The sequence below is a fragment of the Vipera berus genome (assembly GCF_964194415.1).
Source record: "Vipera berus genome assembly, chromosome: 7".
Taxonomy (NCBI): Eukaryota; Metazoa; Chordata; class Lepidosauria; order Squamata; family Viperidae; genus Vipera; species Vipera berus.
The window spans coordinates 23,103,096-23,122,736 of record NC_138209.1 but is presented as its reverse complement, the minus strand read 5'-3'; the positions used below and the strand labels follow the sequence as shown (position 1 = coordinate 23,122,736).

At 39.6% G+C, this 19,641-nt stretch overlaps 2 protein-coding genes across 3 annotated transcripts in view; one reads left to right on the top strand and one right to left on the bottom strand.

The window, feature by feature from the left end:
- LEF1 (lymphoid enhancer binding factor 1) overlaps positions 1-11,171 on the top strand; it is a gene marked incomplete at both ends in the record, with an annotated part of 110,832 nt that extends 99,661 nt beyond the window's left edge. For both annotated transcript variants that reach the window (XM_081333239.1, XM_081333238.1), the window contains one exon: positions 10,855-11,171. In XM_081333239.1, coding sequence (XP_081189365.1) covers positions 10,855-10,934 — 80 coding nt within the window. The remainder of the gene's footprint in view (positions 1-10,854) is intronic.
- Positions 11,172-14,559: 3,388 nt separating this feature from the next.
- Positions 14,560-19,641, bottom strand: part of HADH (hydroxyacyl-CoA dehydrogenase) — a 32,456-nt gene continuing 27,374 nt past the window's right edge. The window contains exons 7-8 of the mRNA XM_081333232.1: positions 19,121-19,237; positions 14,560-15,791 (exon numbers count right to left, since the gene is read on the bottom strand). Of these exons, the coding sequence (XP_081189358.1) occupies positions 15,673-15,791; positions 19,121-19,237 (236 nt within the window). The 3' untranslated portion in view covers positions 14,560-15,672. The remainder of the gene's footprint in view (positions 15,792-19,120; positions 19,238-19,641) is intronic.

Sequence of the window (19,641 nt, the reverse complement as noted above, 5' to 3'; positions counted from 1 at the left end):
TGTCTTTTTATACTTGCCAAACAAGACGGCCGATGGAAACGTATGGCACCGTGCAAATGAGAATGGTTTCTGGTGGTTTACTGACTCCAAGATACCTGGCAGGTGTGTCTGGAGCCAGAAACAGCGGAGCTATACCTAAGTCCGCTTGCTCTCAATGTCCTCTACCCTTTGACACAAGGTTTGTTTTGCTTGGTCGTAGTCCAGTTTGAGAATTGAGGCTGACAAGAAGCCTAGTTTGGCAAGGTTGGACTTGACTGCCTTGATCCATGAAGAGGAGAATTTATCTTGAAACTATCTCAAATTTATGACTGTTGCAGTGTTCCAGCGATCATGTGATCATATTTTGCTACCTTCTGACAAGCAAAGTCAATGGAGAAACCAGATTCACTTAGCAACAAGGTTACTAATATAGCATGTGCAGTGATTCACTTAGCAACTGTGGCAAGAAAGGCCGTAAAATGGGGCAAAATTCATTTAACAAATGTCTCACTTAGCAAGAAATCTTGGGCTCAGTTGTGGTTGTAAGGTGAGGACTCTATGTAGTATGTTTAGGAACTCTCTTTTTTCCCTATGAATTTTTCCTGCCAGAGAATTATACTACGTTTATTAAAATCTACTTTTTAAAACACAAGAGATGCAAAATATTCAACAATGTAGCTTTTTAAAATGTTTAAAATCAAGAACTCCACCATTACGTAATCACTTTCTACCAATATTCCTGTTAACCTCCAATTTTTATTCATATGTTTTCTCTTGTACCCTTTTTGCCTTTTTTCATTTCCCAGAGCTGCCCATTTCCTTCCATGCAATATCTAAATGCCATGAAGACTGCAAATCTTGGAAATGGGATAAATTGTATGCAAAGTAGAGACAAGTTAATTAGTCTAATTTTTATAATCCTTTTCACAGAATTTGGGCACTCTGTATGTTATCACTTGCTACAAGCAGAAAAAAAAAGACCAGGAAGTTCCCATTCTTTTAAAATAGGTCTGTAGGACAGATCCAACGAAAAATTAGCAGAAAATGTCTTAGGGTCAGGACCTGGCAGATTTTAGGCTTTAAAGATCTTTAAATATAAGAGCAAGCTTGTAAGCATAGTCTCAAATCAGAAAATTGCCTTCAGTTCTAAAATGGGAGCTTTCACATATGTCCTTTCCCAAATATTTTCCCTAAACCTACTTGACCTTCGATATCTAATTTAAGTAGGTAAAATGGCTTGGTTTTGCTGATATCTGTGACTGTTTAAATCTACATAAAAATAATACAGTAAATAAACCAATTTGATTCTTGGGATCTGTGCAGAATATATGTGCAGACTATGTTCCTTGCTGTTTCGGCCTTTTAGCTATTGTTGTCTTAATAATTAATGCTTTATACCAGGGGTGTCAAACTCAATTTCATTGAGGGCCGCATCAGCATTGTGGTTGCCCTTAGGGGGCTGGGTGGGTATGGCCAGGGTGGGCATTTATTTATTTATTTATTTATGGGATTTATAGGTGGGTGTGGCTAGAGTGTGTATGGCCTACTGGGTGGGCATGGCCAGCTCTACATCGTTCGCATCAAGGGTGCCTATGAGGGCCTGGGCAGGAGTGAGACAGATCTGAGGGTCTCTGGCAGAAGGAGGGTCTCTGGGCCAGGGCCAAGGCAGTGGGGGCTGTTCCCTCACTGTTTCCAGGATGGCTTCGCGGGCCACATGAAAGCACTTTGCGGGCCAGATCCGGCCCCCGGGCCTTGTGTTTGACATGTCTGCTTTATACTAAAAAAACAAGATAAAACTGTGGAATGTAAATACATGAATAGACTACAGATTCTTCTCTCTCCATAACATTAGCATGCAAATGGCAGGAGAATCAGGATAAGTAAAACGATGCATCAAACAATGCATGAATAAGCTGCAACAAGAAAAGATAACTGGTAGTTTAGACCAAACTACAGTGAAATCTCAATTTCCCCAATTTTCCTGGTGGTATTCCAAATTTTCTTTATGATTTATAGCATGCATAAATTGCCTGATGATGTAATCAGATAAGTAATGTAAATCCTCGCTATGCTGTCCTCTTCAGTTCAATGGACATTTCTGAATAAAAAAATAGAGTAACTGAAGTGAAGTAAAATGAGATTTCACTTTATACGTAGTGGTAAAAGCCTCTTTGGACATTTTACTTCAGGAGTTAAATTAAAATTACTTGATTAACAGGATTTAGTCCAAGTTGGGAAACATTTTCTGTTGCATTTAAGAGAAAATCTCCTTCTAAGCAGGCATTACTTTGTATGAAAATCCCACCAGTTATTTCCAGATCTGCCTGTCATTTCTTGAATGTATCCAGTTTACTACTGTGGCAAGCAAGATGCTGCACTGCGAAACATTTAAATTTAATTTAACTTCCAACTGCTCTTTTCTATTTAAGGATGGAAATGGTAGTGCTGTTAACCCCAAATTTTCAAATATTATTGAACTATACGTGGGTTAAGCTGAAGGTACACAGTGTGAGTTACAATTTTTTTCCCTGCTTTGAAATTTCTGATTAAATTGAAAAAATGAAAGAGAGTGAAATACATTATACTGAAAAGTAGAAATACAGTATTTAATTTGTAAGCTATGATCCTCTCATAGTGTCGAGTGACTATTACAGTGCACCAAGTTTGGTCTAATGATTAAGGCAGCAGACTAGAAAGCGGGAGACTGTGAATTCAAGTTCTGCCTCGGCCATGAAAACCAACTGGGTGACCTTGAACCAGTCACACACACACAGCCCAACTCACCTCACAGGTGAGGTGAGTTGTCTGGAAAATAAGAGGAGAAAGGTGTGTTGGATATGTTTGCTGCCTTGAGTTATTTGTAAAAACAATAAAGGCAGGATATAAATAAATAAAAATAAAAAAAGTTGTTTTGCCACATGTCAGAGTAGCAATTGCTTCTTTTGGATCCAGAGACTATGAGCACACCAGTGATTAAAGAAACTTTAAACTCTGTTATTAATTCAAGCAAACAGATTTAAAAAGCATAACACAAAAGGCGTAGACATTAAGAAAAATGATACCCAAATCTCTCTATAAGCTCTCAGGACCTTTTTAATAATGACAGCTTAGATACCCCAAGGGCGTGGGTTGGTTAAGGATCGGTGTTGTCTCTGGTTGTCTCTGCGGTTGATTTGGATTCTGAGAGGTTTGTAGGTTGGTTGTAGGCCGATGTGTCTGTTGACGGAATTGCTTGTGGAGTGCCAGGCTTCGATGAACTCACGAGCGTGGCGGGTGGTAGCATGGCCTATTATTTTTGTTTTGTTCCAACTGTTTGGTGTCGGTGCGGGTAGTTGAATGTTCCAAAATAAATTCTAGACCAGGCCTGTACATGCAGCCTACCAAGCACCCTTGGACAGAGCACAGACTTTAAAAAAAAGTAATAAAATCACCACCACTGCCCTGAAAGTCATGTTGCCTAGTGCCTCCATGGCTTACCATGACCACAAGCTCCAACACTGTAGATGCTCCTCTAGTCACCAAATCATTGATTAGCCCACCAGCATTCCTTTGCAGACCACAAAGATTTTTAATTTATCAGTGTGGGCCTTTCCCTTCTACAAGTTGCACAGATCTCTTCTAGATTTTCCTCTTGCCTTTCTGAGTTAGCTCCTTGGTCTGTCATTGAGCAAGAAATGACTTTGTAGGGAAGCATATTATCATTTGATGTATATTTAACATATGTTCTACCTTTATTTACCCATTATATAATATTTGTATGCAATCCACATGGCGAGGTTTGGGGCAATTTACAATAGGAAAAATATATTTTTAAAATCATAAGATTAAAACATAAAAGCAGGGCTTTTTTTCTCATAGAACGCTCAGAATGGTGTTCCAGCACCTTTTTTTGCACACACACACACACACACACACACACACACACACACACACACACACACACAAAGCTTTTGCACAATCTATGCTACTCCCTCTATTGGCTTTCAAAAGCCTATTGGCTTTCGAAAGCCAATAGGAATTGCTGCTGAGCATGCCAAAAGACCTGGCTGGCAAACATTGCACTGGCTAGTTGTCTGCAGCGAAAGCGAGTAGGCAGGAACTTTGCATCCCTCCCTGCTGCCAAACTACACCATCTCAACTAGGTAAGTAAGAGAGGACAAGGAGTGGGAGGTGGGTTCTGCAGAGTCCATGTGCACTCCTTCCTTGTGCTCACCCGTGTCAGCCAGGCTGGTGGCCTACCTGGTGCTGCACCTGCGCCACCATCGCCTTGCCCTGGACGCCTAAGTGGCCGCCCTGCATTGCCTGGCCCACACCGCCTCCGCTGCCTGCCCCGCGCAGCCCCGCCATATAGAGTGAGCCCTACTGCTCCCACAGCACCAGCCGTGCAGGCTCCGGCCCCGGGAGGGAGAGCCCGCCGCCAACACCCCTCGCACCCGTGACTGCAGCAGTGCCGCCCCCCCCACCCCGCCTCCTGCACCCACCAAGATGAGAGTTCTGGCACCTTTTTTTTTTTAAAGAAAAAAGCACTGTATATAGGGGAAAAGATAAATCCAGTGATAAATCAAAATTCTCCCAGGCTACAAAGGAATATATGGTGAGGCCAAGAGATACTGGAAGTAGTAAGCATTGTGTCATTTGGGGATGGTAGCAGGAAAATTAATTGACTCTTTAAATAGCCATTGAGCTACACAAGCCTGCTGCACTTTTATTCAATTATTCTATTTTTATTTGTACAAGTTGAGATCTTACCCACTTTGTACTTTTGTAATTGTTTTTTTAATAAAGCATTATGTAATAGAAATAATTTATTTAAATTTAATCTAGATATTTAGAACCCCAAGCATAAAATGATGCATTCAACATAAAATTGGTTTTGTTTCTTTAGAACAAGTTGTGAAAATGTCAGTAAGCATAAAAGAAGTAGCCTCTAGATGAGATGGGCAGCACATAAATCAAATAAATAAATAAGTTGTTTCCAGTAATTTATACTAAAATTCAGGTCTGCTGAATTTTCTTAACTGAAAAACTAAATGAATACCCTGCTGTTATGAGTCAGCACTAGGTTTAAACTAGTCTGTTTCAGTATGTTTGTTCATGTTTATTTGGTAAAGAAAGTAACATCTCAAGAAGATTGTGCTATTACATAGTATTTAATATATTAAATTATAAACTAAATTGTAACCCTGCAGAGAGCCTGGTTTTTCTTGTTTGTCTATAGTAGAGTGACATCTGCTGGAGGAATTGGGAAAATGATTATTATTTAGAATCCATTTTTTTTCTGGTTCAAGTTTTGCCACCAAAACAAACATAACATTCTCTTACTATTATAAAAGCTTTACTAATCCTGCCAATTCTTTCCTAATCTGGTACTTTCCAAATATGTTGGAGGAAAGTTTTGAGATTCCATATTGTGGATATATTACTCAGTCTTATTGACCTTGTAGGTTGGGGCACATGTTGTCCATACTGAAGTTGCACCAAAAATGGATCCAATCTGAGTTGGTCACTGGGACACATAGAGAGAGAAATTTCCTGAGAATGGGCTCAAGCACGAGTCCAAAAACTGGGAAGACTAAATCTCTGGTTCTGGTGATGGACTCAGATCCTGCACAGGTATATTTGCCTTCATTTGTGAAAAAATGGATTGTTAATGATTCTATGCTTCTGAAAAAAAATTAGAAACTACACTTGGAGTAAAGTGTTGTAGACATAGTTGGTAGATACCTGGATCATTTGCCTTCCATAGCTGTGACAGATTCCAGAACTTTGAAAGACTATCATGTCTTGGGTAACTTATATATTTATTTTCCAACATTGACTGCTGTGGCCTTGTAGATGTTATACAATACCCAGCATTGCTCACATCAGCCAAAGTGGCCAGGGCGATATGGAGATGAAATTTAGCAATTAACTGGAGAGACATGGGCTCTTAAATTGTCAGGAATATTACATTCAGGATTCTTACTAATTTGAGATAAGTTTCCCATTGGTGCAGAATAAAGTATGTGAAACACCCTATTTTCTTTATTGGTCCTTGGCTGCTGCTTCAAAAAGCAACTTCTATAAAACTTTTGAACTTCATTAATTTTAAAAAAAAAACAAAATGTCTATCAGACTAATGCACTATATAATTTAGGTCCATTATTAACATAAAAGGAAATGAAAGTTCTTGTCTCTTTCAAAATTACCATGAAAAAATATGTTGGTATCAGTACAACTTTTGATTGTGGCCCAATCCATATTACATATTACAAGAGAATTGTCAGGCTCAAAGGATCAGGATCATGCATAAGTTCAGAAGGTTTATTGCTCAAGCCTATACACAAAAAGCTAGTCAACTAGCGTACGATACTAAATTTGCATTAGATAAGGGTCAACAGAATTCAAGAGAGGCTGGACTTGAAGCATTTGTGGAAGCATAACAACTATAGGCTGATGACTCACTTAACTCTGCCCTCCAGCTCTGCCTACTCTTCTCATCTATGAATATTGATACAATAGACAAATATAGGGAAGGCTAAGGACCTCTCTAGGACAGCCAAAATGAAATATCTAAATACATATACACACAAGCAAGCAAGATGGAACAGGCTAGCCCTCTGAATAAAGTAAATGTTAAAATTGCCAACAGGTCAAAATATTTTACTTTAATTATTTGCTACTTAATGAATTTGCTACATTGCATGTTAACTTGGTTTTTTTTTCCAGAGAGAGTATTTCAGTAAATACGGATTACTTGCTATCACAAGAAAAAAGGGTAATATATGACAGCACATTGTTAATTATAATAGCCCAAGATTTATCATTAAATTGCTGTTCCATCTAATTACAATTGCCCCTGCAAGATTAACATTAAATTGATTTATTTTTAGGTTACCCCACAGGTAACAGGGCTTTTATTGTGCAGGCAACACTACAGTCACAGAATTCTACCTAGGGCCTACCTAGGTATAGTTTTTATTACCTTCCTGTATTTTTCCACATTTTTTCTCCTCTCCTCTCCTCTCTCTTCTCCTCCTCTCCAATCTTTTCCTCTCCCCTCTCCCCCTTCCTCCCCCTCCCCTCCTTCTCCTCTCCCTTTCTCTCCCCTCCCCTCCTCTCCCCTCCTCTCCTCTCCTCCAGTCCCCTCCCCTCCCCTCTCCTCTTCTTTGCCACTTGAAATTTATTATAGAAGCAAAAGTTTAAAACTTTCATGACGTTTTTTGAATGGCAAAACAAAAAATCTATATGAAAACAGGCTAGAGCTTGGCAGAAATTTAAGACCAATATAAAAGGAATTTATTAGATACATAACGTTATAAGTTGCTAAATTATTATGCTGACCTTAGATTTTGAGTTCAGTTTTATAGTTCACTGTAAAGTTCTCAAAGGAAAGGAATAAAAAGTATTGTAGCTTAAAAATGTATGACAAAAGAAAAAACTATTGGAAAGTGGCAATCTAACATACCTTAGATTTAAAAAACAAAACAAAACAAAAACGTTTTTGCAAATTATTTTGCAAAATAGACTCTGTGTGGAATTACCAATAAGATAAATTTAGAACACAAGCAGATTTGAAGTAGAATTTTAAATTAAAAATACATTGTACTAAGTACATTGTAATTATTTCATGATAAAGAGTGGTGTAGAACAAATTGCCGGAAGAAATGTTAGAACCCAATAGTCAAATGAACAATCATTTTCTCAGGTGGTTTAAATCATGAGAGTCTGGCATGAGGCAGACTGGTTTTGATTCTCTTTCCTGTCCCTTTTAGCTTGAGATCATCCATTAAAGTTATCCTATTTATTCATGAATAAATCCAACCCAAACATTTTTTTTAAAAAAATATTCTTTTGTGTTAAATATATTTTTGATTGCTCTAGCCCTTTTCAAATTGTACAGTCTAGAAAAGGACAAAACCTTATTGGGAGTTTCTTGGGAGGTAGGGGACAGATTAAAATTCAGCCTCTGATCTCTGCATGCCACAAGTGTTCAATTATGCACTCTTCTTGCTGCCAAAATTTCACTGTTATCTTTCAACTGTGGAGTACTTTTAAAAAAAACAAAAACAAAGCAAAACTCAACAACTGAGGAGCAGTTCCTTACTTCTCTGTTCCAGTCACACAACTGCACTCCAGCGCAAATGGCAGAGGCAGCAGATCTAGTTTTGTGGCTGAGGCTCAAGGCTTCACATATGCTAAAATGTGACTCGGAGCGCTTTGCTTTGAAGCCTAACCACAGCCAGGGAGCTGTAATTGCTGTCTTTGATTGCACCGACTTCACTTGCGGGTTAGGCTTTGCTTGGGCTTGCCTGGGTTGGCCAAACTTCAGCTGTAGCCCTCCAGTGAAGCCTTAGATGTGGGAAGTCTTCTGTCTCTGTAGCACATACCTGTGGTTTCTTGAAAGGAATCCTGGCGTGACCTGTTTCATATCTACTAGGGAACTCCATTATGTTCCTTTAAGGCTCCAATCAGTTTATCGGTAGGAAATGGAAGGATCGCGTGGTTTTTTTTTTAAGCTTGAAATTAAAGGAGGCAGTGTAGATGCTGCTATAATTTTTATTGGGTGAAGGACTTCCATTCTCGGACTTAAGCAGAGACGTACATTTAAAATTGGTACCCTCTTATAAAAATTAGCACTCGCATTTTCATATGTATGAAAAAGGGGTCCATTAAGAATAACGGTGATGCTTGGAAAGAAATTACAGCTACTGTCAACATCAATCCCATTTCTGAAAAGGGTGGGCTAGAGAAAGACTGGACATTATTTTAATCTCCCCGCTTCAAAGAAAGGCTCCTGGAAAGAGAAAGGGTGTGTGGGTGGGGTGGGCTGGGGGGGGGACGGGAACCATCTCAACAGAAGAGCATTTCATTTCCTACAGCAAGGAATACTTTCCCGGCTCTAACAGAGAATTGCTCTGAATTGCTCTGCTTGTGCCGTGAACTGCTGGCTTGGTGCCTGAAGGCTATTCCTCAACAGGAAACAGAATGTTTTAATGTAAGACTGAAAGGAAAACCTTCCCAGGAAGAGCAACCTGGACCAAACCTTTGAAAATCTGCGATGAAAAGGCCTAAAATAAATATAAAACTGCAGGGTGCTGTTTTTCCAGTGGTTTCTTTGCTTTTTTTGCTTGGCTTCTTCCCTGTCCTCCTTAAAAAAGAAAATCCTTCATAGTTCCTTTTGATCTCCTTCTCTTCCTGGGCATATTTTTAAAGACAGAATCTGATGAGGCTTTTTAAAATAGTTATTATAAGACAATCTTTATGATGAAATTAGAATTAGGTGAGTCAGATGAACAGCACTGCAGTTGAATGGGTGGTTTTCTTCCCCAGAGGATACTGGAGTCTGCTTTTTCAAAGGTTAGGAAGACTTAATGCGAAGAAACAAAATAAAACCTCTGAAAAATAACCTCTTTGCATTGGTCATATGTTTATATTCCTTCACGGTGGCGAATGTGGCATAAGGTAAATGTATCCTGCAACCTTAAAAGTGTGATTAGGTTAGGTTTTGTATTCTTGAACAGTTATTTTCCTGATATATTTATAGTAATACACTTTTCCACTTCCTCATCTGGCAGTTGTTAGTAACCTAGAGTAAAAGTATAATGTGAATAGGTGCAGTAAACACATTCATGTTAACTCTGTAATATATGATATCCTAAAACTAAAGTGTTTTCTCTTGGATTTGCACATGAATTTGAAAGATCAGCTAAGTGAGAGTATCTAAATTACTTGGCTAAGTGGTCTTAACTTTATGTAACTAAATTACTTACAATGATATTTATGTAAAAACATGTGGCTATCCATTCAGACGAAAGCATAATAGATCCTTGATATATTATTGGAGCCTGTTATTGGTATATCATCCATCATAAATGTTTAATTTGGATTCCTGTATTGGATAGATTTGATAGCCAAAATTATGCCTTCTAAACTGATCTGTGATTTGAAATGTTTTTTTTCCCCTAACCAATGTGTCCAGATTCAGGGATCTGGTGATCTGCATTTGGATCATGAACTAGAATTTACCATCATCACTATTGCTTAGGAAGGACTATGTTTGTTATGAGTTTTCATTTTAAAGATTACATTCATTTAGAATTCAGTGGAGTGATATTAGTTCATAAAGTTTACAGAGGTTTACTTCTGAATCAACATTGTCTTCTATTGAATACCTTGCTCAGCATCTGTATATTGTTAACGTAAGCATTACACACAATATGTATTTGTTTTTGGATCTAGGGTTCCAAACACTTTTGTTTAGATCTTTGTATGTTAGATTGAATTCTAATTTGTTCCATATATTGGAAGTTGTCATTGGACAGTATCTGGATGCAAATTTCTCTTCTTTTGCATAAAGCAGAGTAACTGCCTCCATAAGGTTTATCAAAATCATACGAACAAATATGCAGGTGTCCTCCAGATCTTATCTGGCCCATGTAATCAATGGTCAGGCAAGGTGGGAGTTGCAGTCCAAAATGTATGAAAGGTATCAGGTTGCCTGCCTTTGCTCTATCCCAGCCTTCCCCATGTTGGACCCCCTTCAGATGCATGGATTCCAAGCACGATAATGCTTAGATTGTGAAGGTTGTTTCAGGCAGTGGTCCCCAACCTTTCCTGCTCCACGGATTGGCAGCAGCGGTGGAGGTAGCAGGGAGGGAGGGAATGGTTTTGCATGCATGCCCACCACTTATGCAAATGGACTTTCGTGTGCTCATCTGCCGCTTGTGTGGCCTGGTTCCCAATGGGCTGATACTGGGCCATGGACCAGGAGTTGGGGATCCCAGTCTAAGGTATTGCCTGCACAGTAAGAATATAATTAACCTAATGAATAAATGCATAGTAAAGTACCTTGATATATAATTCTAAAAAAATTTACTGTATTGTTCTCTGCAGGTGGGAAGCGACACACATTCTCAACCTACAAGACAAAGGCAGCGACATCAGGGCCTCTTCTTGGAATGGAAGCTTGTTAAAATCTCCCTGGATGTTCTTCAGCTAACCAGGCATATAAGGAGTATGTCTAAGGGTATCAAATTTTACCCTGATGTCACTGCTAAAGACATTGAACCATAAAGACAATCACTGCCATGTCCCTTCACCATCACAGAATTCCGAGCCCAACTCAAAAAGGAGAGCCAAGAGTAGCATTTCAGATCTTCCCTCTTTTTATCTCCACTCCACCTTACACTCCTCCATTTGTATCTTCTATGTTGTCATTGCCGAGTCAGCAACAAAGTAGCTCAGCTGTATTCATTTTGCTTTAATCAAAAGAATGATATAAGCCAGCAGCAGCAGCAGTTTCCATCTTGTCCGTTCACACTGAAGGAACAAAAAGTAATTTTTTGAGGAAGATATTACCCGGTTTATTTAATGGTGCAAGAGGATGAATCTTGGTTTTCAGATTCTAAAAAGATAAACTTGAATGCTTCTATATTTTAGTTATTGCCTTGGTGTACATTTTTATTGACTTTGAGGTTTTAAAGAAGCATTGAAATCCCCTCCCCAATGTTTTATAAGGTTTTTAAATAATGCTAGATTTCTTTTTTCCTGTTGGAGAAGAACAAAGCATTTGGAGGATAAAGCCCTTTTATTTCTGAATTAACTATTTGTAACAGATAAAATCATTGTATATGTACACTAAACACGTGATTCGCTTCATCTCTCTATATGTGTAAAAGCAACATACCTTATTGGATCTGTTTTCCGTAAACTCTCCTACTCACATATCTGAATTTCCTTGGTTTTTTTTAAAGCCCAGCACTTGGATTATTATTACTTCGAATGTTCTGTACTTGTATCTGTTTCTGTTAGCCTGTTTAGTGGGATTTTATGCCAGTTGTTGAAATGAACATTGATGTACCCAATTTTTTTTAGTTTAAGGCAAAGCCTTTGCCACAAAAAAATGGACAACCAGTATATATTTTGTCATTCCAATTTGAGTTAATGTGCTGATCATTTTTGTTGTTGTTTTCATGTTTTTTTTAAATAAAAGCTTTGTAATAAAACTATAAAATACTTATTTTTTGGGCTTGGTTAAATTGTTTGGTTCACTTTGTTTCATGTTGCAGTTTCAGTGGAACCAGATGAAGTTAATTTGGTGGCATCTCTGTGAAAATATGTTATGTCCACATAGCAGGGGGAAAAAATGCAATCCAATGTTTTATTGATGAAAATTATCCTGAACTGGAAGGAGCCCCCCTTCCCCTGCCTGCTTATATGAAAAATAGACACATCTAAGTAAAAAGAAAAAGGAAGAGAAACAGCAATGGAAGATTTAGAGAAAAATAACTCTGACACTAATAATTCTTAAAAGGCCCATGTTAACTGAGTAATTGAAGACTACATTCTTCTGCACAGTCATGGAAAGACATGAACCTTCTGCCAGACATGGCTTGCCTTTATGTCTTTGTTGTTTAAAATTGATCCAACTTGTAACTTCTGGATTCTACTCTATTATATAATGGCCAGTTCTGTGCCATTAGGTAACTTCCACTTTTAAATAATAAGTTAACCAGGCTTCTAGGTTTATCTTACATATTAGCTATATTTTTTTCAAAAGCCTTCTGGGAGATTATAAAGCAATGTTTCTTATCCTTATGTCTACGGAGATTCTCAAATCGTCCAGGTCATGGTTGTCCCAAAGATGCTTTTCCAAAAGGCATCTTCTTTGAAAATATTTCTCTTCTCATTCAACTGGGCTTTCTTGTTTGAAAACATTGTGCTGCTTATCCAAGAAGCTTTTCAGTTCCGAAGAAGCTTCTTGGATAAGTATCAAAACATTTTCAAAGAAGAAACCAAGAAAGGCAGGTTGCCTTTTAGAAAGGCACCTTTAGGATTTCTTATTCTTAACAACTTTAATGTGTGTGGACTTCAATACCCTCAATACTTGAGTTAAAGTCAACATATCTTATAATTGAGATGTGCTATTATAGAGAAAAGGGCTATTATTTTGTAGGATGCTTTATCTAGAATAGGTGTTACTGAGTATTTATGGGCTGAATAATGAGTTATGTCTTATTAGTGAAGGATTTAAATGGCTCACACTTGGAGACCTTCATAATAAACATTGGGTAAACAAGCTGTTAACATAGGGAATGATAAATAGTTAAATCCAGTTGTTGCAAAAGTTCCATGTTTTGAAACTTCTGACTGACTTTGTAAGATTTCAAGCATAGAGACATGCATGTTTATTTCATTTACTTTAAAGGTGCATAACGTGAGATAAAGGGCTACTTATGGTCTTCATTGTTGGCCCCAGAAACCCCCAAAGTATTCAGTTGTAATTTTCAATGTAGCGTTTACTATATTCATTTTTATGTACTCTTAAATTGTTTGTATTGCACTTACCCATTACTTTGTAGAATACAGGTCCTTAGAGATAATAGTGCATCTCCCAACACAAGTGGAGTATGCATTAAGCCCTCCCACTGAACTTTTAATTTTTGATTTATTCTTTTTCAAGCAAAAGGTTATTCTTTAAAAAGGACAACGATCGATCAAGTAATTTTTTAAAATTTGAATTTAAATTAATTTGATGAATATGGTTCCTTCCTAGGTTACTTAATTATTTCTCTTTTCTGGAATTATATTTCACTGGAATTTCTGGAGTTATGCTGGGAACTCCTGGTGAGCATTTTCATTGCTCCTACATGCTATTATCTTGCACAGTGGCACAACTGATTTTCAACTGAAGGCCTATGAACTATAGATGCTCAATAAGCTTCTCAGTCTACAGCTGCATGTCTCTGGGGCTCTTTACTGAAGTTCAAATACGCATGGTCTCTCTGTCTGTTCTGGCATTTTAAGTTATGCTGCAGTGTGGCAAATAAATGCCTTGCAGCTTTCAAATTACCTTTGCAGAAAGAAAATAATGTTTTTAAATATTTGTACATATTAAAAGTTTCCCTTATTCAATTTCTCTTTTTGTTCTTAGGGCACAGTACTGAGGACTGCAGGTTGTGACTCAACCTGACAACTCCACCAATAGACTTAATCTTGATTTATCATTTCTTTGTAATATGAGCAACTTCCAGGTAGTTGAGCAGTACCTTAGAAGAGAACATTGCGTAGTATATATATGAAATCAGTCTTCAACAATACCCATTAATAGAGCCCCATCCTCTAAACCAGGGGTCCCCAATCCCTGGGCTGCAGGGATTGAGAACTGTGTAAAGGGCAGGCACATGGGCAAAATTTCATTTGCGCATGCATGAGAGCTAGGTTGGGTGTACAAACTACCCTTCCCCCTTGCTGCTGCTGCCCCTACCACTGCTGCCAGTCCACGGAGCCATAAAGATTGGGGACCACTGCTGTAAACAGTTCCTCCTCATGGCAATTTATTCTTTGCAGTGTCCTGAATGACCACACTGTTTTCCTGTCTGCCTGCCATTTTATGCAAAAAAGAGAACCAAGAGAAATAAAGGAGACAATGTTCTAAGTTCCAACCAGTACTATTTTGAGTATATTCCACTCTAAGCTCTAAGTAGCTAATACCAGTTTTGCTTCAATAAATATGATTTGCTATTTAACAAAAGCCCAGCAACACTACGAGATTCATACAAATTCAGTACTTAGTATTTAGCATCATGTCTTATTTTTTATTTAAGTCAAGATTTTCCAAATTTAAATCCTCATTAAGATACTCCAAGGATTTTGGTGAGCACATCAGAAGGAGCAACTGAAGGCAGGTCCTCAACCATAAAGGGCAATGCTATTGTTCTGTCCTATTACAGAACATTATTAATTAGATTTATAATCTGAATTTTTCTCCACAAGTTCAAGTGGCAAAAATAGCTTTCCACCTTTCCTTTCCACCCCACCCCAAAACCTTGTGAGTGATTTTCCATGGCTGCGGAAAGATTCAACGTGGTATTTCCTGTTGCTAGCTCAATGACTTAACCACTGCATCATATTGATTTTCAATGTCAAAACAGTTCCTACAAGCTACCATTTAGTATTACATTTTAAGGTAGTCTGTTTATATTTGTTTAACATGCAAAGTCATCCTTTTCTCCTTTTAAAAAAATAGACCTTCTTGCCTTCTTGCTGTTCAAATTCTATAGCAAACTTGTGTTATATGATGCAGACACAGACATGCAAATTGATTGATATACAAAGGCATAAAAAAAGGGGGGGACGAACATATGGTATATATCAGGGGTGTCAAACTGCCGGCCCACGGGCCAGACGCGTCACAACAAAACCGCGCCCACCCCAGCGCCCACCCCATTGCCGGCAGTGGGAAAAAAGCTCCGATACATCGCTCGACGTCACATGACGTCAAGATTTTGACATGTCTGGTATATATGCTGAATCTAGCTGTAGATGAGTACTATTGGCTGAAATGGAAAATGTTGTTCATACTCTGCTTTCATACTGCCACCTACTGGGGGAAAAAATCAAAGCAACTATATATTTGAAGTACTTTATTCATATTAAAATTTCTACTATTTGGATGATTACACACCTGAGGTGTATTTAGATCCGTGGTAGTTTCAAAAAAGGCACTTCAATGTGTAAAGCTCCCAATAAATCCCAGTGACTGAAAATATCATAAGACCACATTGTGGAAATAAATTGTTCAGCCTTTATAATCAAGATACAGCACTGACTAGTTCTTGTGGCCCTGATTAAGCAGTATTACAAATACTGTATGGAAATGCTCAGCAGCTTTCCTAACACGTGTCAGAAAAACACAGCACGTTGGAAAGTTCATTTGTATTTGTAAAATCCTTCGCCGGTCTTCTTTCCAAGTTTCTTCTCCTCTACCAACTGATTTAGAAGTTCGCTTGGAGCAAAGAGAGGATTGCCCGGTTCCAACGAATGCCACCCTAATTGGAGAGAGGCAAAAAATTCAGGCATTAAGTTAATACCTTAATCTGTTAATGTATCACATATATTTATAGTTTTCTTCATTCACAACTAACTATATTTTTAATGTAGCAATAAAACTGGCTCCCATATTTGTATTCGGAGCAATAAGAGAATTTCAGTTCAAATCTTGCAACCCTTTTAAAGAAGACTATTTTCAAGTTGTTGGCGAGGATAAAACTTAATCCAATAGAGACAAATTGGGAAGTCAAAATTTTTATTTTTAGGCGATTTTTAGGCTAGGAATTGGATCATTAATTTTTTTTCTGGGAATGTTACACATAACAAATCTGAGATTGTTCATAATACTCTTTTAAAAATACAAGAAGTGGAAAAAACTCATAGGGGTTTTCATGTTTTAGGTTCTGTTGTTTTGACCAGTCAATCCTGCCTGCCCCTTGCTGTTGGTTCCACAGCTATAGAAACAATGTCAGAATATTAAGCATAGACAAACTGATCATACTTGTTGCATTAGGGCAGGGCTTTTCAACCTTTTCAGAGATTGTACCACTTTTAGGATATGGCAATATTCGAGTACCACCAGTTGCCTAGCAGGTGGGCGTGGCCTGCTCGATGCCACTCACTGGACACAGCTGACTCAAGATAGCTGGGTCGGAATGGAACAAGTTGCACCGGTTAACTCGATGTGGGAACAACTCGGTGCCCCACAAACGCGCCTCCCCAAACTGCTAGCAGCCAAGCACATGCACGTGCACACACACACATGCACACACATCATATTCCAGGTTTGGGGACTTTTATCCACAGAGGAAGGAGAGGGCCTTCTCCCCAAGCCCAGGCAATTTGCTAGCTCAGTTTTGGATACAAGTCTCCAAGCCTGAAAGGCGTGTGTGTGTGTGTGTGTGTGTGTGTGTGTAGCATTCTAAAGAGTTGTTCTTTTCCCAATCCCAGACATCGTTGATGTTTCCCTGTCCGGTGCCCCCTCCCGGCAAAGCAGGGGGTGGAGGACGTTTGCAGGAAGCAATTTCCTCCGAGTCCAACTTCTGTCTTGACAGATCTCTGGAGAGCAAGAGGAGGTGGCAGGGGAGCAGCGCTCCCGGGTCCTGCACAAAAGAGGCTGGTCCTTCTCGAAAGGGAATTCCCATTTCCAATCATGCATGGTAAGAATGCTGGGCTTGATGCAGACTTCCCTCACACAGCTGCCCTGCCACCCCTTCCTCCTCTCCAGAGATCTACAGGGGAGACAGAGATCTGGAGGGCAAGGTGCAGCCTCCATACTGGCCACTTCTACCTCTCCAAGCCCTCCTCGATTAAACATACATTATATGTAAATTAAAACATAGCCAAAAAGAAAACATAGTTAAATCACTAATTACAGCTCTTCAGATATTTTCTGGAAAAAAAAAACCTTTATTGATGTTAGGAAGAGCAAACCTTACGTATTAAGGAACTCTTACTAGGAAGGGAATTGAAGATCCCCCAAAGGTCTTGTTCTTTCTAATCTGCCTTCCCTTTGAGCCTTTAGTTCTCATTATTTTATTATTATGTATTTAAGAAGATCAAAGGCCACCGTAGCTCAGGATACTCACCTTAAAATCAGAACCCAGAAAAATTTAGTTAATCCACAATACCGCCCTATGAAGAATGAAGATAATCTTTGGGCCCTGAGAGCATGCAGGTGTCAAGTCAGAATATTAGTGGCACACCTGTCAGCAACTGGAAGCGCGTAAGTCCATGTACTTCCCTTCCCTGTCTCACAACTCAATCCATACATCCTTTAATTTTCAGACACATCTTTTTCTCATAAGCTCCTTTAAAAACCAACAAGGTATACTGTAATTAGCAGGAAAAATAAGTCTAGCACTTCTGAATTCTTTCCCCAAGGGGGAAAGGAAAGTTCACAGCATGCAGGTTGCTAGCAAAGTTGTCAAAGAACATAGTTATTGCTGCTAAAGAGAAGAATAATTAATGAATCAATTTTGCAGCTCTCTCCTGTTACTACATCCTCCTACCTCCAGAATCTGGCCGGGGATTGCACAAGGGGCTAGGCTAAAATCCGGTTGAGTAGGTTGCAGCCAGGTGTTCAATACAGACCTTGCCAATGTGATTTTAATAGCCCAGGAAGGGATAGGAAAACCGGACGAAAACTTTGCAATCAATAAACCATGGTGGACTATGCTTGTTTTGCCCTATTTTGATTCTCCTCCCCAGCAACAGCCAATCGATTTTAAGAACTGCATGGCCACAAAAGTAGAGGCCTTCAGCCTCCTAATCCTTGCTTAGAGAGGGATTTGCATTTCAGCGAGAGTCAGGCCATACGCCCCCAAAGGAAAACCTCGAATCCAGCGAGCCAGAAGGCAGCCCAGCCATTGCACCCCTCCAGTTCCTTCTCCTCGGCCCCAGGGCACAGATGCCATTGCTGCTCCTCGCCATAGCTGGGGTGGGACTTGCAAGTACCTCCGTCCGCTTTGTCCTGCAAAGCGGCGCTCCCCCGGTGCTCCCGACTGAAGGCCGCACGCTCTAGCCTCGCCCAGCCAAAGAAGGGGGCGGCAACCGAGACTACAGCAGATTTGCAGCTTGTCAGGGGCACTTAGAGGCTACCCAACTTCACTGCGGAATTTGGGGGTTGGAAAGCGGAGGGGCAGCGCCACATTTGCAGGCCTGGCAGCACCTGCTGGAAAGCCTCCTGCTCCTCCCCCCCCTCCTGCAGCTGCCTCCTTCGGAGCCATCCTGGTCCCAACGGGCCTGCCGGCATAGATCTGCCTGCTTCGTCCTGCAAAGCACGGCTCACCTGGCATTTCCCATTCTCACACACTCGTCCCTTCAATATCCTCCCCATTCTCACACACACGTTTCTCCAAAATCCTTTCCACTCTCTCTCTCTCTCTCTCTCTTACAGCTTCTCTGACAAAAGCCTTTTCTCTTCTGCCTCTTTCTCTGGAGTCTTTTCTTCTCTCCCTCTCCTGTCCAAACTGCCTCCTTTTATAGCCTCTCCTGTCTCCACCACCCTCCTCTTCCTTTCTCTTCCGGGTACGCCAGAAGTGCTGATCCTGGGGCCTTTGTCTCACCCCAGCAACCCTGCAGCTCCTGAGGACTCTCTCATCACAAGTTCTGCACTGTGCTGCTTTGGCTCATTCCCTCCCGCGCTACACTTGGCTGGGCTGGGTGGGGCCGCATACCACCTGACAGGTGCCAATGTACCACCGGTGGCACGTGTACCACCAGTTGAAAAGCCCTGCATTAGGGCACTGTGTGAAACATCGCCATCAAAACATTTTTCCCCCATGACTGTTTTTAGATTTTCAAACAGAACTTATGATATACATACCATCCATAATGAATTTAGTGGTATCTAAGCCAACATAGTCTAAGAGTTCAAATGGGCCCATAGGATAAGCTGCCCCAAGTTTCATGGCAACATCAATATCTTCCTTTGATGCATCTCCTAGACAAAAGATTGACATTTGAATTGGCAGAGTTCTATCTCTCTTCTTTCATTAATTTATTTTATTAATAATCAAATTTATATAGCTGCCCATCTCACTAAAAGTGACTCTGGTTGGTGAACAAGAATCAAGTTTATAGCATTACATAACACAATACGAAATTTCATTTTGATGTATGCCGATTGGTGTATATTCAAAGTGACAATAAAGTTATCATCATCATACAACCTATAAACCTGGTGCTCCTTATTGTACATTGTCAAAATTCTAGTAAATCAGCAGTTTTTCCAGAAGTCAGTGTTGACTAAGGCATTGCACAATTATATCATTAAGCTCCCAAAACTGTGGTCCAGAGAAGCACCCAATGGAGAAGCTTTTTAATACCCATACTTCAAAATGGCTT